We start from the raw sequence: 25857 nt of genomic DNA on the forward strand, positions 1-25857 counted from the left end.
CAACGGAGACGAGGAAAAAAAAATTTCACCCAGAGATTTGTGAGTCTGTGGAATTCTCTGCCTCAGAAGGCGGTGGAGACCGATTCTCTGGATGCTTTCAAGAGAGTTAGATAGGGTTCATAAAGATAGCGAGCGGAGTCAGGGGATATGGGGACGGGGTACTGATTGTGGATGATCAGCCATGAATGGCGGTGCTGGCTCGAAGGGCCGAATGGCCTACTCTTGCACCTATTGTCTATTGTCTATTGAGCACAAGTGTGGCCACGTTTCTGGGCCAGACAATGTTACAACGGTTCATCGCACAGTCCTATCATCACCGAATAGTCCTAAACCCCTCCAGTCCCCCCCTTGTTCTCAATGGCCCCCTTCCATTCTCGGCGGCCCGTTCTCCACGATGGTTCATTTAAAGGCAGCCACATTGCAGCCGTCTACACCAACCGAGCCACTAACCTTTGCTTCACTCTCAGAGTCGACTCACAATTGTCTCCCAATTACCTCATGGCTGCCTCCTGTCCCACTGAATGGCATTTTTTTGGGGGCTCTTGATGATAGCGTGATATGGGGAGAAGGCAGGAACAGGGTATTGATTGTGGATGATCAGCTATGATCACACTGAATGGCTGTGCTGGTTCGAAGGGCCGAATGGCCTACTCCTGCACCTATTGTGTAATAATTAATTTTAAGATATATTAAGAAGATGTGTTACTTCTGCTGGCCTGAGTCATGTTCAGAGGACGCATAGGAACGGATTAAAAAACAATTTTTAGTGATCCTGTAGTAATATTCAGTCCCCAGCCAGTGAATTTTGGATTAAAAACTAATTTTAAAAAAGCTGACTAATATTTAGCAAACTAGTCAGATTTAGTTTAGATTAATTTAGAGATACAGCGCATAAACAGGCCCTTCAGCCCACCGGGTCCGTGCCGACCAGCGATCCCCGCACAATAACACTATCCTACACCCATCCACGACAATTTAAACTTATACCAAGCCAATTAACTTTCAAACCTGCACAGCTTTGGGATGTGGGAGGAAACCAAAGCATATGCTGAGAGAATGGAGCGGCTGGGCTTGTATACACCCGATGTTGGGGGAGTCCAGAACCAGGGGCCACAGTTTGAGAATAAGGGGTATGACATTTAGAACGGATACAAGGAAACACTTTTTCTCACAGAGAGTTGTGAGTCTGCGGAATGCTCTGCCTCAGAGGGCAGTGGAGGCCGGTTCTCTGGATACTTTCAAGAGAGAGTTAGGTAGGGCTCTTAAAGATAGCGGAGTCAGGGGATATGGGGAGAAGGCAGGAACGGGGTACTGATTGTGGATGATCAGCCATGATCACATTGAATGGCGGTACTGGCTCGAAGGACCAAATAGCCTACTCCTGCACCTATTGTCTATTGTCAATTGTCACCCGGAGAAAACCCGCGCAGGTTACGGGGAGAACGTACAAACTCCGTACAGACAGCTGCATTGGCTATCAGGCAGCAACTCTACCGCTGCGCCACTTAGAAGGATATGGGCTAACAGTGGCAAATGGACCTGGCGTAGATGGGGCAACTTGCACAGCGTGGATACGCTGGGCCAAAGTACCAGCCTTTGTGCTTACATGATGAGCGACGGGAATTCAGTGGCTCAGGCAGCATCTGAGGTTCTTCTTCTTCTTGCGTATGGCGCGCACAGCCTAAAGTTGTAGGTCAATGGTAGACATCCAGGCCAGGACAGCATCAGTTACTGGGTGGATGGCTTTGGTTCCCCCAGAGAAAAGCCTCAGTGGGCGGTCATTCACGATGTGTGAGATGATCTGGTCTGGATGTCCGCAGACGCAAGCAAGGGTTGTCTGTCATCCCCCACTAATGCAGGTGATGGGCTGTTCTTGCACGGAGGGTGCAGATTCTGTTCAGGGTTAGCCATTGCTTGTGATGGATGTCAAAAGCCCGTGGTTACTGTGGGGTCTGTGATGACCCCTCCGTTGTTGATGTTGGCATCTTTCCAGCATCTGAGGTGGGAAATGTATGGATAACATTTTGAGACTGGGTCAAAGAGTGATGCAGCGAGGAAACAGGCCCTTCGGCCCAACTTGGTCATACCGAGCAACATGCCCCATCTATACACCAGTCCCACCTGCCCGCATTTGACCCATATCCCTGCTAAAGCACACACTGCGGATGGCTTGATTGTAATCCTGTATAGTCTTTCCGCTGACGGGATAGCTCTGTACCGGGGTACAGATGATAATAAATTAAACTAAACCGATGTCTCGTACATCTATAACGTAACATTTTTGCAGTGTGGTTAACTTTGATTCTGGTGCCTTGTTCATACTCACACAGCTTCACCAATATTGATTTTAGACTTCAGAGATATCATGCGGAAACAAGCCTTTCAGCCCCCCCGTATCCGCGCCGACCAGCGATCCCTGTACACTAGTCAACATTTGTAACAACATCAAGTCAAGTCAGGTTTATTCGTCACATACACATACGAGATGTGTAGTGAAATGAAAAGTGGCAATGCGGATTGTACAAAAAAAACCCTACAAAACAGAATGGAACAGAATCACATATTCACATATTACATATTTGTGGGAGGAAAAAAAAGAAAGAAAAAAAAAACATGGACACGAAAAGAAGGAGAAGCACTACCCTACACACACACTAGGGACAATTTACAATTTACAGAAGCCAATTAATTTACAGAGCTGCAAGTCTTTGGAGTGTGGGAGGAAACCGGATGCGGGTTATGGGGAGAACATACAACCTCCGTACAGACAGCACCCGCAGTCAGGATAGAACCCGGGTCTCTGGCGCTGTGAGGCAGCAACTCCACCGCTGCGCCACCGTTCCACAACAGGCTGTTAAGGTCAAGTCAATGGATAATTTAGACAAATTCTTGATTAGTACGGGTGTTATGGGGAGGTACAGGGATAGGACAGGTTTGGAGGGACATGGGCCAGACTCAGGGAGGTGGGACTAGTGCAGATGGGGCATGTTGGTACAGACAGCACCTGTAGTCAGGATGGAACCCGGGTCTCTGGCGCTATGAGGCAGCGACTCTACCGCTGCTTTGGTGAGTTGTGAATGCTTGGCAGTATGGCTTTTCGTGGGATAATTGATTGATAGATGATCACATGTGGCATGTCTCCATGATTATGAGCACCTTACACTAATAGCCCTGTCCCACGGTGCGAGTTCATTCCAAGAGCTCTCCCAAGTTTAAAAAAAATCAAACTTGTGGCAAGCACGGAGAATGAACGTAGCGGTACGTCGGAGCTCGGGGACGTCTCTTAGCGCTAACAGCAGGTACTCTGGAAGACTCGCTAATGGCAGGTAAGCACGGGAAGACTCGTGAAGATTTTTCAACATGATGAAAAATGTCCACGAGAGCCCCGAGTACCGACGAGTGGCCATTACCGTAAATCTCCGAGTTCGAATCGGGTCAAACTCGGGAGAACTCTTGGAATGAACTCGTACCGTGGGACAGGGGTTTAAGAATGCAAAGAGTCGCCACCTACAGCGGTGCCGACAACCGTACAAAGCCTGAGTACAAATACGGTCTGAGTCTTGTTACAATAAATCTAATTGAGTTTATTTCTTGTCTGATCCCTAGGTGATGTGTCACCGATCAGCATGTCCCCCATCAGTCAGTCACAGTTTATACCACTCGGGGAAATTCTTTGCCTGGCCATCTCGGCAATGAATGCTTCAAGGAAACCAGTCTCACACAAGGCGCTGATGGAACACTTAGCCACTTGCTTCCCAGGTATGTTCATGGCAGTAACGCTTCTGCAAATGTCTTCAACACACTCTAGTTGTATAACAGTCAGTCAGTTTCGTTTATTGTCAGGTGTACCGAGGTACAGTGAAAAGCTTTTGTTTTGAACGGGTGCTGGCTGTACAGAGTTTGCACGTACTCCCCATGACCTGCGTAGGTTTTCTCCGAGATCATCAGTTTCCTCCCACACTCCAAAGACGTACAGGTTTGTAGGTTAATTGGCTTGGTGTATGTGTAAATTGTGTAGGATAGTGTTAATCTGCAGGGGTCGCTGGTCGGTGTGGACTCGGTGGGCCGAAGGGCCTGTTTCCACCCTGTATCTCTAAAGTAAAACTAAAACGAAACAGTCAGTCAGTTTAGTTTATTGTCACGTTTACCGAGGTACAGTGAAAAGCTTTTGTTGCGAGCTAACCAGTCAGTGGAAAGACAATATAGATTACAATCGAGCTGTTCACAGCGTACAGATACCTGAATAACATTTTGTACGAGTTAAAGCCAGCAAAGTCCGATCAAAGATAGTCCGAGGGTCACCAATAAGGTAGATAGTAGTTCAGCAATACTCTCTAGATAACAGCTGGGAAGAAACTGTCCCTGAATCTGGAGGTGTGGCGTTTTCACACTTCTGTACCTCTGGCCTGATGGGAGAGTGGAGAAGAGGGAGTGGCCAGGGTGTGACTCGTCCTTGATTATGCTGCTGGCCTTGCCGAGGCAGCGTGAGGTGTAGATGGAGTCAATGGGAGGTTGGTTTGTGTGATGGTCTGGGCTGCGTCCACAATTCGCTGCGATTTCTTGCGGTCTTGGATGGAGCTGTTCCCAAAACCGAGCCGTGATGCATCCCGATAAAATTCAAAGTTTACAATAGTAGAATAGTACTTATCTACAATACACGGTGCCTCAGGAAGGCCGGCAGCATTCACAAAGACTCCTCACACCCTTGAGGGGATCGCTGTTTGAACTTCTACCTTCCGGCAGACGTTACAAGGCCCTCTACGCCCGCACCTCCAGACTTAGGAACAGCTTCATCCCCAGAGTTATAGCTGCTCTGAACCGGCCCTGCTGAGTGCCCCCCCCACGTCGCACATCCACCCGGCACAGACCTATTTGCACTTTATACTGTGTTTATTTAAATCTTGTTTCTCTGGGTGTCTAAATTTTTAGTCAATTAAGTTATGACATCGGATGGAGGCTGCATACCAAATCTTGTTGTACCTCTGTGCAATGACAATAAAATATATTATTATTATTATCGTGGCAATTTGGTGTCACTAGTGTTGTTCCAGGGATGGCTAAACATAAATTCTTTACAACCCAGTGGTATGAATATTGTTTTCTCTAACTTCAAGTAACCCTTGTTTCCCCTCTCTCTCTGTCCCCCCCCCCCCCCTCGTAGTTCTCTATTTCCTTGATTATCGTCCCCTTTGATCCGTCGTTTTCACACGTCACCCATATCTCTGTCTCCCTCTCCCCTGACTCTCAGTCTGAGCAAGGGTCTCGACCTCAAAGGTCACCCATTCCTTCTCTCCAGGGATGCTGCCTGGCCCGCTGAGTTACTACAGCTTTTTGTGTTTCTCCTCTGACTTTAGCATTTAGCCTCCAGCCTTTGTCACTTTCTCCACCAATCTGCCAAACATCCCCCCTCTCTCTCCATCCTTCCCCCACCTAAGTCTTGTACTAGTTTCAAAGCTGTCTTGTTGAGTTTCATTGTCTGTAACTCATTTTCACCTAGCCCTCAGCCAACAATGGCCTGGTATCCTTGATCATCGTTGCTTTTTTGCATATCTTTCATTCATTTGTTCTATATCTCTCTAGATCACCGTCTATATCTCTTTCCCTTTCCCCTGACTCTCAGTATGAATAAGGGTCTCGACCTGAAATGTCCTTCTCTCCACAGATGCTGCTTGTCCCGCTGAGTTACTCCAGCTTTTTATGTCGTATTTTTATGTAGTATCTTCCATGCTAAATTCTTTCACAGGATAGATGCTGTGATAGAGACACAAGGAACAGCAGATGCTGGAATCTTCTGCAGAAACAGTCAGAGAGTCATAAATCATGAAAACGTGCCCTTTGGCCCAACAGTTCAGTTTGGTTTATTGTCACGTGTACCGAGGTACAGTGAAAAGCTTTTTGTCGCGTGCTAACCAGTCAGCGGAAAGACAATACATGATTATAATCGAGCTGTTCACAGTGTACAGATACATGATAAGGGAATAACATTTAGTGTCAGCCATTCAGTCAATTTTAGTTAGCCAGTCAGTTAAAAACAACTCACATTGACCATCAGTGCAGGTACTAATGTGCTTCATACAGTGGGACACAGACCTAACAATACATACATAAACTGTTTACAGCGCCCCCTCAGAGGGACTCAAAAACACTAGGGAATAGAAAGAGTTTGTAAGGCTAGACTTAAAGTAGTCGATGGAGGGGGCAGTTCTGATGAAGAGATGGATGTTATTCCACAGTCTAGGTGCTGCAACCGCAAAAGCGCGGTCACCCCGAGCTTAAACCTAGACCGCGGGATAGTCAGTAGCCCCAAGTCGGCCGACCTGAGGGACCTGGAGGTAGAATGGTGGGTTAGAAGGTAGAAGGTGCAAGGTAAAGCCAGCAAAGTCCAGTCAAGGATAGTCTGAGGGTCTCCAATGAGGTAGATAATAGTTCAGCACTGCTCTCTGGTTGTGGTAGGATGGTTCATTGCCTGGTAACAGCTGGGAAGAAACTGTCCCTGAATCTGGAGGTGTGCAGAATAATGTATCATTTTAACTATGGTCTTCTTAATTGAATAGAATGAATAGAATAGAATGCCTTTTATTGTCATTGAAACAGACAAGGTTTGAACGAAATTTCATTCCTACAGTCTTGACATTACAAAAAAAAACCCAAGACACACACTTAACACAGTTTACACAAACATCCATCACAGTGAATCTCCAACACCTCCTTACTGTGATGGAAGGCAAAAGTCTTATCTCTTCCCTTTGTTCTTCTCCCACGGTCCAGCAGTCCAACTGCAGCATCGGGGTGACTGGGGCTTACGATGTTAAAGCCCCCGGCGGGCGATGGTAAGTCCCGCTGCCGTTTAAGCCGCGCCGGGCGATGTTAGGCCCCGCTCCGAGTCATTTAAATCCCGCGATTCCGGCGGGAGAAGTTGCCGTTGCAGGAGCTCCGAAAAGCGGTCTCCCACCAGGGACCTGCGAGCTCCCGATGTTCCTGTCCACCGGGCCTGCGGCCGGAGCCTCTGAAGCTCCGAAGTCGGGTCGCAGCCGCACACCACCACAGCTCTCCCGCTTTCGAAGTCGGCCAACTCCGTGATGTCAGGTCCGTAGGCTCCGCGACTGGAGCCCTCAGGTTGGTTCCGGTTGGAGGCCGCTGCCGGCTCCACGATGTTAGGCCCAACGACACCGGAGACCCGACAGGGAAAAAGTCGGGTCCCCGAACAGGGAAGAGATTAAACGATTTCCCCCACCCCCACCCCATCCCCACATATACACAGCTAAAAAATAATAAAAACTAGAATCAAAAACATACATTTAACGGGATAATTTTTTTTTTAAAAGACAGACGGACTGCAGTTGAGCCGCTGCCGTTAGGCGCAGCCATACTCCAGCCTGTGGGTGGATAAAGGAATCTGACGATTCCCTTTATCCTGTATCTGTATATTGTGGAATGCTCAATTGTAATCAGTCTTTCCACTGACTGGATAGCACGCAACAAAAAAGCTTTTCGCTGTACCTCAATAGTTTTTTGTTTAGCTGACTGGGTAGCTGGCAACTAAAAGCTTTTTACTGTACCTTGGTACACGTGACAATAAACTAATCTCAACTAAATATGGGTGAATGGGATTACCTTACATGGGACATAAGATTATGAAAAGTTGGGACACGCTAGAGGCAGGAAACATGTTCCCAATGTTGGGGGAGTGCAGAACCAGGGGCCACAGTTTAAGAATAAGGGGCAAGCCATTTAGAACGGAGGTGAGGAAATACTTTTTCACACAGAGTTGCGGAGTCAAGGGATATGGGGAGAAGGCAGGAACGGGGTACTGATAGGGGATGATCAGCCATGATCACATTGAAATGCGGTGCTGGCTCGAAGGGCCGAATGGCCTACTCCAGCACCTATTGTTTATTGATACTACGCTGTACCTCTAAATTAAACTAAATCAAAACAGAACTAAGCTGTTTAACAATTTATTTGAATTAGTGTAATAATTCGCAAGATCAATAGAGATACCATATGCAATGCAATGCTGCCTGAAAGACCTATTTCCTGAGCAGCTGTTAACACAAATTAACTTTATCATTAATACCCAATGTAAGTACATAAAGCAGCAACTTGCAAATATGATGCACTGTGAACAAGGAACACTTGGACCAAATTCAAATTAAAAATTGTAATTTTACTCTGTAAATCCTAATTGTTTTTATCAGTTTGTCACAGGCTCAGTAAGTTTAACTTTATTATTCTCCCACATACCGAGGGACGCTTTGTTCTACATGCTATTCAACCGGATCAGATATACCATACACAAACACAATCAAGTAAAATAGATAGAACAACGGGAAAGGGAGATACTTCTTCTTCTTGGGCCCCCGTCAGTCATGGCTGACCATGGGTGTCTCCATTCCCTCTATGGAGGACGCCTGTGCGTGACTTTGTTTAACGTGGGGAGACTGGTGCACAGACAGCCACCCCACGGTCCTTGACAGATCTGGGTCAGGATCCAGTGGCATGGAGTCCAAGACGACCGGAGACCCTTTTCTGCTGCAGCCTTCATCCGCCTTCCCAGCCGTTGTGACGCTCCACTAAAGTCAGCCATCGTCCTCCGCCTGTTCACCATTGAGGTCTTGGTTGGATTGTTCTTTGTCAGAGACCTCCCCCTCGATCTTACCACCGTGGGTGGCCCTACCAAGAGCATAGCTCCAGACGGCATCGCTCTCAGGATCTCAGGTCCACGCAAGCTTCTTCAGCACGACAAGGTGACAATCCACGGAAGATACAGAGTGTAACGCATCAGTTCCAGAGACAAAATCCAATGTCCGCAATGGGGTAGAGGTGAATCGGACAGTACCCTAGCTTATGGAAGGGCCGTTCAGAAGCCTGATAACAGAGCGGATGAAGCTGTTCCTGGGTCTGGTGGTGCGCGCTTTCAAACTTCCGTACCTTCTGCTGGACGGGAGCGGGGAGTAGAAGAGGGAATGACCGGGGTGGGACAAGCCTTTCCTTATTTGTTTAAGAAAGAACTGCAGATGCTGGAACAATCGAAGGTAGACAAAAAATGCTGGAGAAACTCAGCGGGTGAGGCAGCGTCTATGGAGAGAAGGAATAGGCGACGTTTCGGGTCTCGACCCGAAACGTCGCCTATTCCTTCTCTCCATAGACGCTGCCTCACCCGCTGAGTTTCTCCAACATTTTTTGTCTACCTAAGTCTTTGATGATGTTGGCGTGAAGTGTAGATGGAGCCAGTGGTGGGGAGTCTGGTCCGTGTGATGGACAGGGCTACAACTACGGCTCTCTGTGATTGTGTTGTGGGTTCTATCCCAGCCTAAGGACTTGAAAGACTTGACAAAGAACCACCCCAGTGTGTTATTGAGGGAGCACTCATCTGTTGAGTTTCTCCCTTTCGACTATAAAAGAAGATGCTGGAAATACTCATTTGGAGCAGGAATGGACTTTCCTTGTGTTGAGAGAACGTAATGGGCCCGTCCCACTTAGGCGATTTGTTGGGTGACTACAGGCGAATGCCTCAAAATTTTCAACACGTTGAAAATTTTTCGGCGACAGTGGCGACAATTTTTGCATCCTAGGTTGTCGCCAGGTGTCGTAGGTGAATCCCATTAAAACTAGTCCCTGGCAGTCGCGTAAAGAGTCGCCTAAGTGGGACAGGCCCTTAACAATACTTGCAATAATACTTTTTGCAGTTGTACAGGGCCCGAGTGAGACCACGCCTGGAGTATTGTGTGCAGTTTTTATCTCCAAACTCGAGGAAGGACATTCTTGCTATTGGGGGAGCGCAGCGTAGGTTCACGAGGTTAATTCCCGGGATGGCGGGACTGTCATATCTTGATGGAATGGAGGTCCAGAGGAGGTTGACGAGAATGATCCCAGGAACGAGCGGGTTAACATATGAAGAATGTTTGACGGCACTGTACTCGCTGGAGTATAGAAGGATGAGGGGGGGACCTCATTGAAACGTGCTGGTATAATTTAATATAATATAAGATTGTTAAGGGCTTGGACACACTAGAGGCAGGAAACATGTTCCCGATGTTGGGGGAGTCCAGAACCAGGGGCCACAGTTTAAGAATAATGGTTAAGCCATTTAGAACAGAGATGAGGAAAAGCTTTTTCACACAGAGAGTTGTGAGTCTGTGGAGTGCTCTGCCTCAGAGGGCGATGGAGGCCGGTTCTCTGGATGCTTTCATGAGAGAGTTAGATAGAGCTCTTAAAGATAGCGGAGTCAGGTGATATGGGGAGAAGGCAGGAACGAGGTACTGATTGGGGATGATCAGCCATGATCACATTGAATGGTGGTGCTGGCTCGAAAGACCGAATGGCCTACTCCTGCACCTATTGTCTATTGTACCGAGGTACAGTGAAATTCTTTCTTGCACACATACAATCATACAGTGTTGAAACAAGCCCTTCGGACCAACATTCCCACACCGACCAACACGTCCCATCTACACTAGTCCCACCTGCCTGCCTTTGGCCCACATCCCACTAAGCATATCCTATCCATGTACCTGTCTAAGTGTTTCTTAAACGTTCCGATAGTACCTGCCTGAACTACCTCCTCCGGCAGCTCGTTCTCCACATCCATCATCACCCTTTGCGTAAAAAAAAGTTACCCTTTAGGTTCCTATTAAATTTTTCCCCCCTCACATTAAACCCATGTTCTCTGGTTCTCAGTTTAAGAATAAAGGGTGGGCCGTTTAGGACTGACATGAGAAAAAACTTTTTCACCCAGAGAGTTGTGAATCTGTGGAATTCTCTGCCACAGATGGCAGTGGAGGCCATTTCACTGGATGTTTTCAAGAGAGAGTTAAATTTAGCTGGTAGACACAAAATGCTGGAGTAACTCAGAGGGTGGGGCAGCATCTATGGAGAGAAAGAATTGGTGACGTTTCGGGTCGTTTAAGAAACAGACAGGTACATGGATAGGACAAGTTTGTAGGGATATGGACCAAACTCAGGCAGGTGGGACTAGTGCAGCTAATGTTGGCCGGTGTGGGCAAGTTGGGCCGAAGGGCCTGTTTCCACGCTGTATCACTCTATGGCCCTATAGAGAGAGGTAGAGCAGGCTTTGACTTGCAAAGCAGGAGGATGAAGGGTGATCTTATAGATGTGTACATGATGATGAGAGGAATACATAGTTATAGATAGTTGTTTAAGAAGGAGCTGCAGATGCTAGAAAATCGAAGGTAGACAAAAATGCTGGAGAAACGCAGCGGGTGAGGCAGCATCTATGGAGCGAAGGAAATAGGCGACGTTTCGGGTCGAGACCCTTCTTCAGACTGATGTGGATGTGGGGGGGGGGGGGTTAAGAAGAAAGGAAGAGGCGGAGACAGTGGGCTGTGGGAGAGCTGGGAGAGGGGGGGAAGAGGGATAGAATGGATGAATGCACTTTTGTGTCTTCTACCCAGAGTAGAATTGAGAAACAGAGGATATGGGTTTGAGGTGAGCGGGATAGATTTAAGCACAATTCAGCAGGTTATTACTGACTGTTAATATATTTTGATACTGTTTATTATTTATTTTTAGATAAAGTGAAAGCACAGAGACTTTTGTTCCAGGGTAGGGGAATCAAGAACTAGAGGGCATCGGCTTAAGGTGAGAAGAGCAAGATTTAATTGGAACTCGAGGGGCAACCTTTTCATTCAGAGGCTGATAGGTATATGGAATGTGTAGGAAGGAACTGCAGATGCTGGTTTAAACCAAAGATGGACACAAGCAGCCGGAGTAACTCCGCTGGACAGGCAGCATCTCTGAAGAGAAGGAATGGGTGACTTTTCAGGTCGAGGCCCTTCTTCAGACTAATTAGGGAAAAGGGAAACGAGAGATATAGACGGTGATGTGGAGAGATAAATAACAATGAATGAAAGATGCGCAAAAAAGTAATGGCCCTGTCCTTCCAATTTGCGTTTAGCTTCACTTTGACAATGGAGGAGGCCGAGGACAGAAAGGTCTGTGTGGGAATGGGAAGGAGAATTAAAGTGTCCAGCAACCGAGAGTACAGGTTGGTTCAGGCGGGCTGAGCGAAGGTGTCTGCGTTTGGTCTTGCCAATGTATAAGAGTCCACATCTTGAACAACGGATACAGTAGATGAGGTTGAAGGAGGTGCAAGTGAACCTCTGCCTAACCTGAAAGGACTGTCGGGGTCTCTGGACAGAGTCGAGGGAGGAGGTATAGTGACAGATGTTGCATCTTCTGCGGTTGCGGCCAGAGGATGTAGTTCAGGCAGATACAATAGATCATCCACAATTAGTACCCCGTTCCTGCCCTCTCCCCATATCCCCTGAATCCGCTATCTTTAACAGCCCTATCTCTTGAAAGTATCCAGAGAACCGGTCTCCACCGCTCTCTGAGGCAGAGAATTCCACAGACTCACAACTCTCTGTGAGAAAAAGTGTTTCCTCATCTCCGTTCTACATGGCTTACCCTTTATTCTTAAACTGTGGCCTTTGGTTCTGGACTGCCCCAACTACCATAACAGGTTTAGTTTAGTTTAGATACAGTGCAGAAACTGGCCCTTCGGCCCATTGATTCCGTACCGACCAGCCATCCCCGTTACACGATCTCCTACTACACATGAGGGATAATTTACAGTTATTACCCAAGCCGATTCATCTACAAACCTGTACATCATTGGAGTGTGGAAGGAAACAGGCAACTGGAAAAAACCCACGCAGGTCATGGGGAGAACGTACAAACTCCATACAGCAGCACCTGTAGTCAGGATCAAACCCACGTCTCTGGTGCTGTGAGACAGCAACTCTACCGCTGCGCCACCGTGCACAACATTTAAAAGAGGCACAGGCAGGTACATGGATACCAATGGCTTAGAGGCATATGGGCCAAAAGCAGGCAGGTGAGACTAGTGTAGACGGAGAACATGCAAACTCCACACAGGCAGCACACATAGTCAGGATCGAACTGTAGGTAGAGACAAAAATGCTGGAGTAACTCAGAGGATGAGGCAGCATCTATGGAGAGAAGGAATAGGTGATGTTTCGGGTCTTGACCCGAAACGTCACCCATTCCTTCTCTCCATAGATGCTGCCTCACACGCTGAGTTACTCCAGCATTTTGTGTCTACCTTCGATTTTATCCAGCATCTGCAGTTCTTTCTCACACATGGGTTTGTAGGTTAATTGGCTGTAGGTATAATTGTAAATTGTCCCCAGTGGGTGTAGAATAGTGTTAATGTGCGGGGATTGTTGGTCAGCGTGGACCCGGTGGGCTGAAGGTCCTGTTTCCGCGCTAAATCTCTAAACTAAACTTATTGAGGGCACAGGGAAGAGAGGGGGATAAAAGATCGGGGGGAGCTCCATAACTGTGGGACTGTAGGTATCGTTGGGGTGTGGATGTGACAGAAGGTGTCAAACAGTGTGTGGCCTTTACTGACATTAACATGGGCTTGTGTCCCAACTAGGAAGAGGAGTCTTGGCAGTAGTAGGATGACTTTTAACAGGATGCTATTATTTCAAGGATCAGGCTGTAATTGCAGGGCAGTAAGAGAGTAATACTACAAATTCTGTTTCACCACTTCTGTCTTTGCAGTGGCATGGCAGGGCGGTCACGGTGGCTCAGCGGTAGAGTTGCTGCCTTACGGCGAATGCAGCGCCGGAGACCCGGGTTCGATCCCGACTACGGGCGCTGTCCGTACCGAGTTTGTACGTTCTCCCCGTGACCTGCGTGGGTTTTTCTCCGAGATCTTCGGTTTCCTCCCACGCTCCAAAGACGTACAGGTTTGTAGGTTAATTGGCTTGGTAAATGTAAAAATTGTCCCTAGTGGGTGTAGATAGTGTCAGTGTGGGGGGATCGCTGGTCGGGGCGGACCCGGTGGGTCGAAGGGCCTGTTTCCACGCTGTATCTCTAACAAAAAACTTAAAAAAGAACAGATCAAGATCAAAGAATGAATTAGCTTGCGTAGGTTTTATGAGTCATCAGACATTGCCAAGTATTTAACTTAATGTTCGCCATGAGCTGGTCGATGTTCTGGTGGATTGTGGCACTCATAGAATGGTGCAGCATGGAAATAGGCCCTTCGGCCCAACTCGTACATGCCGTCCAAGATGCCCCATCTGCACCAATCCCATTTGTCATTTACTGTGTAATTGTGAGATACAGCGCTGAAACAGGCCTCGCGGCCCACCGAGTCCGCCCCGGCCAGCGAACATCCGTACACTAGTTCTACCCTATACACGCGAGGGACAATTTACAAAACCAATTAACCTACAAACCTGCATCTCCTTGGATTGTGGGAGGAAACCGGAGCACCCGGAGAAAACCCACGAGCTCACGGGGAGAACGCACAAACTCTGTACAGACAGCACCAGTAGACAAGATCGAATCCAGATCGCTGGCGCTGTGAGGCAGCAACTCTACCGCTGCATCATCGTGCCGCCCTTAATTGTAAGATGTATAGTCTTTTCGCTGACATGGATAGCACGCAGCAAAAACGCTTTTCAGCCATGATCACATTGAATAGCAGTGCTGGCTCGAAGGGCCGAATGGCCTACTCCTGCACCTATTGTCTATTGTCACTGCAGCTCGGTACATGTGACAATAATAAACTAAAGTAAAAAACTAAACTAAACTACCTGTCCAAATATCTTTTAAATGTTGTATTTGTACATGCATCAACTACCTCCTCTGGCAGCTCGTTCCATACACCCACCACCCTCTGAGTGAAACAGTTGCCCCTCAGACTCCTACTGAATTTTGTGCCCCTCAGCTAAATTTATAAGTGATCGGAGCAGAATTAGGCCATTTGGCCCATCACGTCTGCTCCGCCATTCAATGATGGCTGATCTATCTCTCCCTCCTAACCCCATTCTCCTGCCTTCTCCCCATAACCCAGACATACATGCTCTCCGCCAATCAATCTCCGCCTTGAAAATATCCACTGACTTGGCCTCCACAGCCGTCTGTGGCAATGAAGTCCACAGATTCACCACCCTCTGACTAAAGAAATTCCTCTTCATCTCCTTCCCAAAGGAAGCCTTTAATTCTGAGGCTGTGGCCTCTGGTCCTAGACTCTCCCACTAGTGGAAACATTCTCTCCACGTCCACTCCATCCAGGCCTTTCACTATTTGGTAAGTTTCAATGAGGTCCCCCCTCATTCTTCTAAACACCAGAGTACAGGCCCAGTGCCGTCAAAAGCTCATCATAAGTTACAGCACCTGCCTCAACTACCTCCTCTGGCAGCTCGTTCATACACCCGTCACCCTCTGAGTTAAACAGTTACCCCTCAGGCTCCTACTAAATCTTGCGCCTCTCAGCTTAAAGCTATATTCATAAGGGATAGGAGCAGAATTAGGCCAGTCGGCCCATCATGTCTACTCCACCATTCAATCATGGCTGATCTATCTCTCCCTCCTAACCGCATTCGGGGGTCTGTGGAATTCTCTGCCTCAGAGGGCGGTGGAGACCGGTTCTCTGGATACTTTCAAGAGAGAGCTAGATAGGGCTCTTAAAGTCAGGAGATATGGAAGGAGGCAGGAACAGGGTACTGATTGGGGATGATCAGCCATGATCACATTGAATGGCGGTGCTGGCTCGAAGGGCCGAATGGTGTACTCCTGCACCTATTGTCTATTGAGAGAGAGAGAGGGAGGGAGAGAGGGCCTGTCTCAATAGACAATAGGTGCACGAGTACGCCATTCGGCCCTTCGAGCCATTCTCCTGCCTTCTCCCCATAACCACTGCCTTCTCCCCATAACCCCTGACTTTATCTGTAGATAGATCTCCATTGACTTGGCGAATAGATGTGGGTGACATTGATTTCTCGTCTTGTTGCAGGAGTGCCCACGCCTAGTCAGGAGATCCTTTGCCACACCTTGAACCTTCTGGTGAGAGAGCGGAAGATCTACCCGACCCCCGACGGCTATTTCATCGTCACCCCGCAGACTTACTTCATCACGCCCTCCCTGATCCGGACAAACAGCAAATGGTACCACTTGGACGAGAGGATCCCGGAGAGGTCGCGGTGCACGTCGCCGCAGCCCGGCACGGTGACGCCGTCCAACTCCGGCTGCCAACTTCGGGATCGTGGAGGGGGTCACCACCACCGCACCCACTGCGACTCCTGCAACTGCTTCAGGGAGGAGTCGCACAACCACCCTGCGTCCACCCTGCAGAGGAAGTCAGCCAAGGAGGGCAAGGACTCCTCCCACTGCCCGCCGCCCTCCTTCCACCCGACGGCGGCAGCGGCCAGCCAGACAGAGAAGAGCAAGAGCACGGTCAACTGCTCCTACAAGATGGAGAGCTTGCCCAAGCTGAAGGAGGGCGACAAGCCGGCCAAGAAGTTCGGCCTGAAGCTGTTCCGCCTGAGCTTCAAGAAGGACAAGTCGAAGCAGCTGGTGAATTTCTCCGCCCAGTTCCCACCCGAGGAGTGGCCCCTTCGGGACGAGGACAACCCCACCTCCATCCCGCGGGAGGTGGAGCAGGAGATCATCAAGCGCATCAACCCCGAGCTGACGACGGAGAATGTCATGAAGCACACGGCGCTGATGAAGAAGCTGGAGGAGGACAAGGCCCATCGCCACAACAAGCCCAGCTCGTCGGCCCAGCACAGCGGCAAGAGCCGGAAGAGCCGCGGCCACAAGAAGCCTCACGGCAAGTCGCGGTCGCACAGCAAGTCCCGGGTGGCGAAGGGTGGGGAGCAGTCGGAGGACACCCACTTGGAGCTGACGGGGAGCAGAGAGTACGAGTTGTACGACCCGGTCACCCGGGCCCCCTGCGTCAACGGGATGGAGCCGCCACGGGGCGACAACGGCTTCGTGGCCTACGACAGGCTGAACGCGGCGGAGCCCCGCTACCCGGTGGCGCCCGAGTGGGACGTGTCGGGCGACCTGTACAAGAGGCGGATGGAGAGCCAGCTCCCCAGGGACGGCCTGCAGCCCAAGGTCCACCGCAGCCACAGCCACACGCAAGACCGCAAGTCCCGGACCGACAGGAGCGGCAAGGCCAAGGAGCGCTCGAGATCCATGGACAACGCCAACCGACCCCTGGGCGCAGTAGTGCCGGTGGAGGAGGGTCAAGGAGCCGGCGACAAATCCCGCTCTGCCAAACCGCCCGGCCTCCTCCACCGGGCTGCCGGGCTGGCCTCTCATTCCAATCACATCACCGAGCCGAGTATCCCCGAGTGCGTGGACAGTCACAACCCCGGCGAGGCCGCCAACGCGCCGCAACCCCTCCCGCCCGGGGAAAGTCTCCGCGACCCGGGCAGCACCGAGGCGGAGAGGAACCCGTGCAAGGAGAGCAACCCACGGACTGCACCTTCTCCCCCGGTGGCCAGGCGTGACGGCGACGACGCCTTCAAGGACTGCCATGCCCTCACCTTGTCGGACGGGGTGACCACGTTGTCCCCCTTGGACCGACTGTCGAGGCAGCCAGCGCCCGTGGAGGAAAACGTCAACGGGCAGCTGGAACAGTTGTCGCTGCTGCCGAACCATTATCTGGACAAAAACGAGACGAACGGCGGCGTCAGTTTGCCGCTGATGGCGACGACGGCGGTGGTCAATGGACAAGCCTTCACCCCGCCGTGCGAATCGCCCGCTGTAAACCGCCTGGACGATACTTGCCCGGAGTCCCCCGGCATATCGTCCTGTAAATCTCAGCACATTAAGCCGTCGGGGTTGTTTCATACGAACTGCGAGAAGCTGGCGGGCATGATGCCGCCCGTCCCCGGGCACGGCCACCCGTCGGGGCACCATGAGTCCTCGTCTTTCGACTACTACAACGTGTCCGACGACGACGACTCGGAGGACGACGGCAGCAAGAGCCAGCAGGAGGGCAAGAGGCGGGAAGACGGCGGCACTGTGCAGTGGCTGCTGGAGCGGGAGAAGGACAAGGGGCTCCAGAGGAAGCACCTCACGCTCCTCAGCCCAAAGGAGAGCGAGACCAACCCCGCTCAGAAGGCCACCCACTCCGCTCGACTCGACAGCATGGACAGCAGCAGCATCACAGTAGACAGTGGATTCAATTCCCCTCGGTAAGCATTGAAATGAAAAAAACAGCAGGGCCTTGAGATTTATCTCTGACCTCGCGGGATGCCTCACGGTGCTAATACAACGCATAGTGGCAGATTATTTTGATTCGATGTAGTGGCAGATTATTTCGATTCGTTATAGTGGCAGATTATTATATCGTTCAAGGAATAGCCAAGACAAGGGGGTAAGGAGATAGCCTCGTTTACGCATGGGAGCTCCCCATCAAAGCCTTCGAAAGATATATCTTCAAAACAGTCCCTTGATTAATAATTTCTTTATTGTGCGAAGCAAAACAGTAAGATATTCATCCAAACTTCTTCTTGGTGAGTACATTTTAATCTTAGTCAAACTCCAGCACGAGGCTATGAAACGTTAGAAAACTCTGTTGGTGTTGGAAAGCTCTGACCCATGGTCGAAAGCTACTCCGTCCCTCCATGCTTCCTCCGAACTCACTAAACAAACTACAGGTGCACAACCTTTTATCCGAAAGCCTTGGGACCAGACACTTTTCGTAATTCAGAATTTGTCGGTCTTCGGAATGGAAATGTTTTAGCGTAGATTTTAATGGCTGGCTCAGTGGTAGAGTGCTCGGCTCATATCCGCAAGGTCGCGAGTTTGCGCCTTGATCCTGGCAGTTACTCGATCGCGAGTTTGAGTCTTCAATGTCGTTTTTTCTTGCAGAATAAATGTCTGTATGAAATGCAGTGTAGGAGAGGTGTACTGACTGTGTGGGCAGAACTTTGGAAGTGATTGCCCACCAGTCTAAAAAGCCGCTGTGTCTCCCTGTCCCTGGGATAGCAGGGGGCGATCAAACAGCACAATACCCCCTCCCCCTCCAACTCCAGAGGAATCCGCTCCCCAATGGGCCGCTACGGCGACAAGTGGCAGTTTGCCCACAGCCCGAGCTGCGCCCCCTCATCCGCCACCCCAAGAACAAGACGTACCTTGCACACCATCAGCTTCTTCCCCTACGTGTTCCCCTGGAGTTGGAGCGGGGCTGGGCTGGAGTTGCTGCTGGCTGTGGGTCTCTGGGATCTCCGTGCTTGCAGTGGGCCTGGGGGTCGGTGTCCCGTTGGTCCTGACGTCTCCGGCCACCCCCCTGGACAGGAGCTGAGACTGGGAACTGTACCACCCTTGCCCCCTCCCTCTGCAACTGCAAACAACCCCACTCTCCTGCAAGGGCGGTACAGTTCCCGGAGGATGGCAGGTGGCCGGAGACGTCAGGACCAACAGGAACCCGCTCCCCGATGGGCCCCTACGACGCCCCGAGCTGTGCCCCGTCATCCGCAACCCAGGTTCCTCTGTAGTTGGAACCAAAGATCTTTGGTCGGAACTGAACGGGGCTGGGCTGCTGCTGGCTGTGGGTCTCTGGGATCTCCGTGCTTGCAGTGGGCCTGGGGGTCGGTGTCCCGATGAGGGGGCGCAGCTCGGGGAACGGCTTCTGGTGGTCCTGACGTCTCCGGCCAGTTTGCAGTTTTCCTCTGGAGTTGGAACGGGGCTGGGCTGCTACTGGCTGTGGGTCTCTGGGATCTCCGTGCTTGCGCTTGAAAACGTTCACCGAGGGCGGCCCGCAGAGGTGACAGCGGAACCTCCGGTCGGTCCTCGAAGAAAGGGGAACTAAATCCCCATTCATAAAAGAGAAGGTGAGGGTATATTGCGCGGGAGGGTTAATAATTGACAATCTGCTGCTGCCTGCCCGCTGAGTTAAAAAGTTCCCACGCAAGACTCACGATGCCCAGGGACAGGGGAACTCAGCGGGCAGGCAGCAGCAGATTGTCAATTATTAACCCTCCCGCGCAATATACCCTCACCTTCTCTTTTATGAATGGGGATTTAGTTCCCCTTTCTTCGAGGACCGACCGGAGGTTCCGCTGTCACCTCTGCGGGCCGCCCTCGGTGAACGTTTTCAAGGACCTTTCTTCAAGGACCGAAAAAATGGCCGCTATTCGGAGGTTTTCGTTATTTGGATCTTCGGATAAAAGGTTGTGCACCTGTACCAGCTTCTGGGCAAGAATTCCAGCAGCAAGCACGCCTCCGACCATGTAATTGATCCCACCCACATAATTACAGGCATTAGACAACATTTAAAGGCAAATGCCATAATTCATGACGCACAAAATTAAGCCAAATGGCCACCGCACAACGCGCGCAAGACAAAAACCTGCGAAATGGGTAGCCAGTAAAAGAAGTGAGAATCGTTTGGTTTCAGGCAGAAATTGGAATTAGAGTCTAGACTTTAGAGGTACAGTGCGGAAACAGGCCCTTCAGTCCACCGAGACCACGCTGACCAGCGATCCCTGCACAATCTTACACCCACTAGGGACAATTTACCAAAGCCAATAAACCTACAAACCTGTAGGTCTTTGGAGTGTGGGAGGAAACCAGAGCACCCAGAGAAAACCCACGTGGTCACAGGGAGAAGGTACCACTGCCCCCTAGGGGTATGGCATGGTACTTTATTTGTCACACATACTGAGGTACAGTGAAATTAATTGTTGTACGCAAGTATCACTATACATAAGCATGTAAATACATCTTAGATAAGCATCTCAGATACAGTACTGGTGTACAGCAGTAGTACACTGAGACAGTATACAGAGTCACCAGTTTGGCACCATTTTCAAGTCCCAGTTGTTGTAAGTACAGGGATCTTGACCTGAACATGAAGGCCCGTTGCCATGGCAACGTTGCAGGATCGGCCTGGCCGAGTGTAGCCGTGGTGTCCTCCGCCACCGCTGTAGGCCGCGTGTGATCCACGTGCTCGGCCTCTTGGAGTGGCGCCCGGTCCAGCCGAGCCCCAGGCTGCTGCACTCCCCCCGTCAAGGCCGCGCACTTCCTCCCGCAGCCGGTCTGCTCACCGCTCCCCGTCCGTCTGTCCGTCCCCGGGCGGGCTGGGCCTCCAGGTGGGTTCCCGGTCCACGGCGGGCGAGTCGACATTCTCCGGCCGGCGAGATGGACAGTGAGGGAGTTTCCTCAATCTTCTGACCACAGCGGACAATCCGGGCCTGCTGGTCAGTCTGGCCGCATCTCCCGCTGAGCGCGGCTTGCTGGATCTTTCCTAGTGTGTAGAATGAGAAACTGAGATAACGTAGAACTAGTGTAGGTCAGAAGGAATAGAATTTAGCCCTTTCGGCCCGTTTAGTCTACTCCGCCATTCAATCATGGCTGATCTATCTCTCCCTCTCAACCCCATTCTCCTGCCTTCTCCCCATAACCCCTGACGCCCATACTAATCAATAATCTATCTATCCCTGCCTTAAAATTATCCACTGACTTGGCCTCCACAGCCTTCTGTGGCAATGAATTCCACAGATTCACCACCCTCTGACTCCGAGTGCTCCATTTTTGTTTCGTCTACTGTCGCTGGTCGTTGCGGAATTGGTAGGCTGAAGGGCCTGTTTCCATCCTGTCTCCCTAAACTAAGCTGAACTAAACTGAATTAAACTAAACTAACTTAAACTAAACAGTGGCAAGGTGGCGCAGCGGTAGAGTTGCTGCCTCACAGCCCCAGACACTCGGGTTCGATCCTGACTGTGGGTGCTGTCTGTACGGAGTTTGTATGTTCTCCCCGTGTCCGCAATGGTTTCCTCCGGGTGCTCCGGTTTCCTCCCACAGACGTGCGGGTTTGTTGGTCAATCGGCCCTCTGTAAATTGCCCCTACTGTGTTTTAGGGAGAGGATAAGAAACTGGGATAACATTGTACTAGCGTGAGAACGGGTGGCCGAAGGGCCGGTGTGCACTCGATGGGCCGAAGGGCCTGTTTCCACACCGTACTTCTAAACTAGCAGTGATTCGTTCCTATTTTCCACGCAGCAGAGGAAACTTTCCAGTTGCACACAGCTTCAGAGCACGTACAGGAAATTCCAACATGTGGCAATTATGACTTGGGGATCATTATTTTAAATGCTTAGAAAATCACAAGCAGGGCATTATCAACTCAAGAGGGCTCCCTGCAAGAGAATACTGATGAGTAACAGAGCTACAAAATTATCCTTGATTTAATCTTCTGGATTGACTGAGTGAGAGTTGCTAGATGGTTGCTTAAACCATGTAGAGTATTGTGAATCTGTGGAATTCTCTGCCTCAGAAGGCAGTGGAGGCAAATTCGCTCGATGCTTTCAAGAGAGAGTTAGATAGAGCTCTTGAAGATAACAGTCGGGATATGGGGAGAAGGCGGGAATGGGATACTGATCCCAGTGAATGGCCGTGCTGGCACGAAGGGCCGAATGGCCTGCTCCTGCACCTATTTTCTATTGTCGATTGAAACCATCAGCCACTGGGATAGGACTGGATGTAATTACTTAATGGTTTTAGCGATACAGCGTGGAATCAGGCCCTTCGGCCCACTGAGTCCGCGCCGACCGGCGATCCCCGCACACTAGCACTGTCCGACATACACTAGGGACAATTTACAATTTTACGGAGCCAATTAACCTACAAACCTGTACGTCTTTAGTGTGTTGGAGGAAACCAGAGCTCCCGGAGAAAACCCACGCAGGTCACAGAGAGAACGTATAAACTCTGTACAAACAGCACCCATAGTCAGGATGGAACCCGGGTCTCTGGAGCTGTGAGGCAGCAACTCTGCCGCTGCGCCACCTTTTTTCATTTCCCTTCCACTTCACAATAAGTGAATGTTGCAATTTCAGCACAGTTGAGAGATGAGACGATGAAAGGTTGTTCCTAAAAAAAAACCTTTTTGGGGAGTCTGGGCTGTTGTTTAACCTGGCGGGACAGGCAGAGTTGAGCTGGAGTTAGCGCTTCATCTCCGCACTGGCTGTAAGCCTGGGGCCGCCGCTGCTGGTGTCCCGTTAGTCCAGGGTCACCCCGGACATCTCCGGCCGTCCCCGTACAGGGATGGGACACTCGGGAGGGGACGGGGACTGTCCAGTAGCAATTCAACAGCGGAGACCAGGGTTTGATATTGACTACGGATGAAACACAGGCCTGCACACACGCAGCAGCTGAGCTGCCGAGAATGTTTATTGCGGGTGCCCTATGACCTGGGCTTGCGCAGTCGGAATACAGAACTCGCTTATTGTGGCTGGTCAGTACAGCAGTGAAAGACATGTAATAGCCGTAATAAAATGGAAAATCTCTGATTGCAGCTCATAAGTTGCACAAAGTAACAATATCAAACTGTTATATTACAGGTAAGAAGACTGATCAGAGGAATATTTTGTTTTGTTCCCAGCATGAATCTGTACCCCTCCATCACGCCTCATCACCAAACCCCCTCACTGAAGATAGACACAAAATGCTGGAGTAACTCAGCAGGACAGGTAGCATCACTGGAGAGAAGGAATGGGTGACGTTTCGGGTCGAGACCCTTCTTCAACAGAGGCCTCACCTTTGTTTCCCGCCCCCCCCCCCCCACCCTCTCCTCAACGAGTTCCGGGTCCGCCATGAGGTAGAGCTTTGCTTCCGTCACCTCCGCGCCTTTTACTTTGGGAATGTCCTCACCACCCAGTGATGACACTTCTCCCGTTTACTATTTGTCCGTACGGTGAAGGGTCTCGACCTGAAAGGTCACCAGTCTCTTCTCTCCAGAGATGCTGCCTGCCCCGCTGAGTTACTCCAGCATTTTGGTGTCGGATCTGTGGCATGAGCCAGCATCTGCAGTTCCTTCCCACACATTCCCATGCATTGGTCAGCTTGTCTCCGGTTCCTGGCCTCTTTGTTGCCTCAAGCTGGCCAGGGACGCGGGTGAAGGATTGAATGTCGTGACGTTAGTAGTTTGGGGGAACGTTAATGTTTTTCCACCCCTGGTGTCTTTCAGTACTCGTGAAAGTCTGGCCTCTAACACCTCCAGCCTCTTAGACAGCAGCAAACATCAGAACCCTTCTCTTAGCCCGGGAAGAGGAGGCGCGGCCGAATTCACGTTCCGAGCAACTGCGGATACTGTGACCAGCAAAGCCGAGACACTTCAGAAACCGGCGAAGTGCCTGGCTTCTATCACCAGTGTTTGAGTGCTGTGTGGGTGTGTGTGTGGTAGATCCTGAACCTTGGCCAGCATACTTCAAACCTGCACTTCAAAATGTTACTTGAGACTTCTCGGCTAGTGCGCTAGCCATGCCACTAGGCCATTTTGGCATGTTAGCACGTGACAGAGGGGGCCATGCAAAACACACGTAGCGGCCATTTTGTGACTTGGAGCTTTTTTTTTTTTTTTTTGGTTTAGCTTCCAGGAGCACTTATTAATTTTACCTCTTCATCCTTTAGGTATTGAGCGGGTAGTGCGTCTCACTGCATGACCCTCTCCTGCATCACACTCCATTGTGGTTTTGGTAAAGAAGAGAAAAACAAAAAGCACAAAACTGTTTTAGCACTTCTTGGTTCTGGGTTTCTTGACGATATCCGATTTAAAACTCAATTTTTAGAAATAACCTTCTTTAGAACGTTATCAAGCCAGCAAAATACTGTTTTTAGCAAGACCCGCGCATGTGATAAATCTGGATGCGCTCCTCCCAGTTTGACAGTCTAACACACTGAAGATATTCTCTTCAACTCTCTGTGGTCAGTTATTTCCGATCAGTGTTGTCGTTTAATAATAGTTGTGTTGTACCAACAGATAAATGTTGCACTATTAAAAGATGAAATGATGTCTCATTTTTTTTACTGTACAAGATGATTATACATCTGGCTGTGTTACTGTACATATAAATCACTATTAAAGTCCTTGAAAGCTAACCAACAGTAAACTTGTGATAAGTTTTACAGTTGTTGTAAATCTTACACCAAAATATGTGAATTTGATGTCCCTTATTTTCCTGTGCAAAATAGATATGCTTCAGAGAAAGTGCAGCCCAATAGACAATAGGTGCAGGAGTAGGCCATTCGGCCCTTCGAGCCAGCAACACCATTCAAAGCCGAATACACATTTTTCCGGTTGAAACAAAACTCCAGGCACTCCCCGACTTATGTCAGGGTTACGTTTAGACGTGAGAGATACAGCGTGGAAACACTAAGTGGAAACCACTAAGTCTGCGCCGACCAGCGATCCTCGCACGCAAACACTATCCCATGCACACAAGGGACAATTTACAATTTTACGGAAACCAATTAACATACAAACCTGTACGTCTTTGGAGTGTGGGAGGAAAACCGGAGCACCCGGAGGAAACCCACGTGGAGAAAGTGCAAACTCCATACAGACAGCACCCGTAGTCAGGATCGAACCCGGGACTCTGGCGCTGTGGGGCAGCAACTGTACTACTGCGTACACCGTGCCGCCCCTGGGTCGCATGACGTGAATCCTTACTTAAGACGTCAGATTGTACGCAAGTTGGAATCTCAGTCCCCACCCCCTGCCTGAAATCCCTCACTGAGAGAATGCACTGTCTCAGTGGCTTCCTCCCGTGCCCAGGGCACTTTCCACAGCCTGCGGCCTTCTGGGTAAGCCCCGCCCCCATTGCTGGCTTGTTTCTGATATCGACATTATGTATCTTTTGTGCCCAACAGTAGTTGATTGTGCCTAAACCTGAGGGGAAAAGTTAGGATGAGTCTTCTCCCCCAGAGTTTGGGAATCAGGAACAGAGGACATAGGTTTAATGTGAGAGGAACCTGTGGGGCAACTATTCACTCAGAGGGTGGTGGGTGAGGCAGGTACTATAACACCAATAGACAATAGGTGCAAGAGTAGGCCATTCAGCCCTTCGAGCCAGCACCGCCATTCAATGTGATCATGGCTGATCATCCCCAGTCAGTAACCCGTTCCTGCCTTCTCCCCATATTCCCTGACTCAGCTATTTTTAAGAGCCCTATCTAGCTCTCTCTTGAAAGTTAAAAGACATTTGGACAGGTACATAGACAGAAAAGGTTTAGAGAAATATAGGCCAAACGCAGGCAAATGGGACTAGGGCATGATGG

General features: G+C 50.0%; 1 protein-coding gene across 6 annotated transcripts in view; it reads left to right on the forward strand.

Annotated features, from left to right (window-relative positions):
- stox2 (storkhead box 2) overlaps positions 1–25032 on the forward strand; it is a 189003-nt gene extending 163971 nt beyond the window's left edge. For 4 of the 6 annotated variants that reach the window (XM_033018527.1, XM_033018529.1, XM_033018528.1 and 1 more), the window contains exons 2-4: positions 3607–3759; positions 15797–17990; positions 23768–25032. In XM_033018527.1, coding sequence (XP_032874418.1) covers positions 3607–3759; positions 15797–17990; positions 23768–23957 — 2537 coding nt within the window. In that variant the 3' untranslated portion in view covers positions 23958–25032. The remainder of the gene's footprint in view (positions 1–3606; positions 3760–15796; positions 17991–23767) is intronic. The other 2 variants (XM_033018530.1, XM_033018532.1) reach the window with 1 other exon arrangement.
- Positions 25033–25857: the final 825 nt, after the last annotated feature.

Source organism: Amblyraja radiata, chromosome 3, assembly GCF_010909765.2.
Source record: "Amblyraja radiata isolate CabotCenter1 chromosome 3, sAmbRad1.1.pri, whole genome shotgun sequence".
NCBI classification, from domain to species: Eukaryota; Metazoa; Chordata; class Chondrichthyes; order Rajiformes; family Rajidae; genus Amblyraja; species Amblyraja radiata.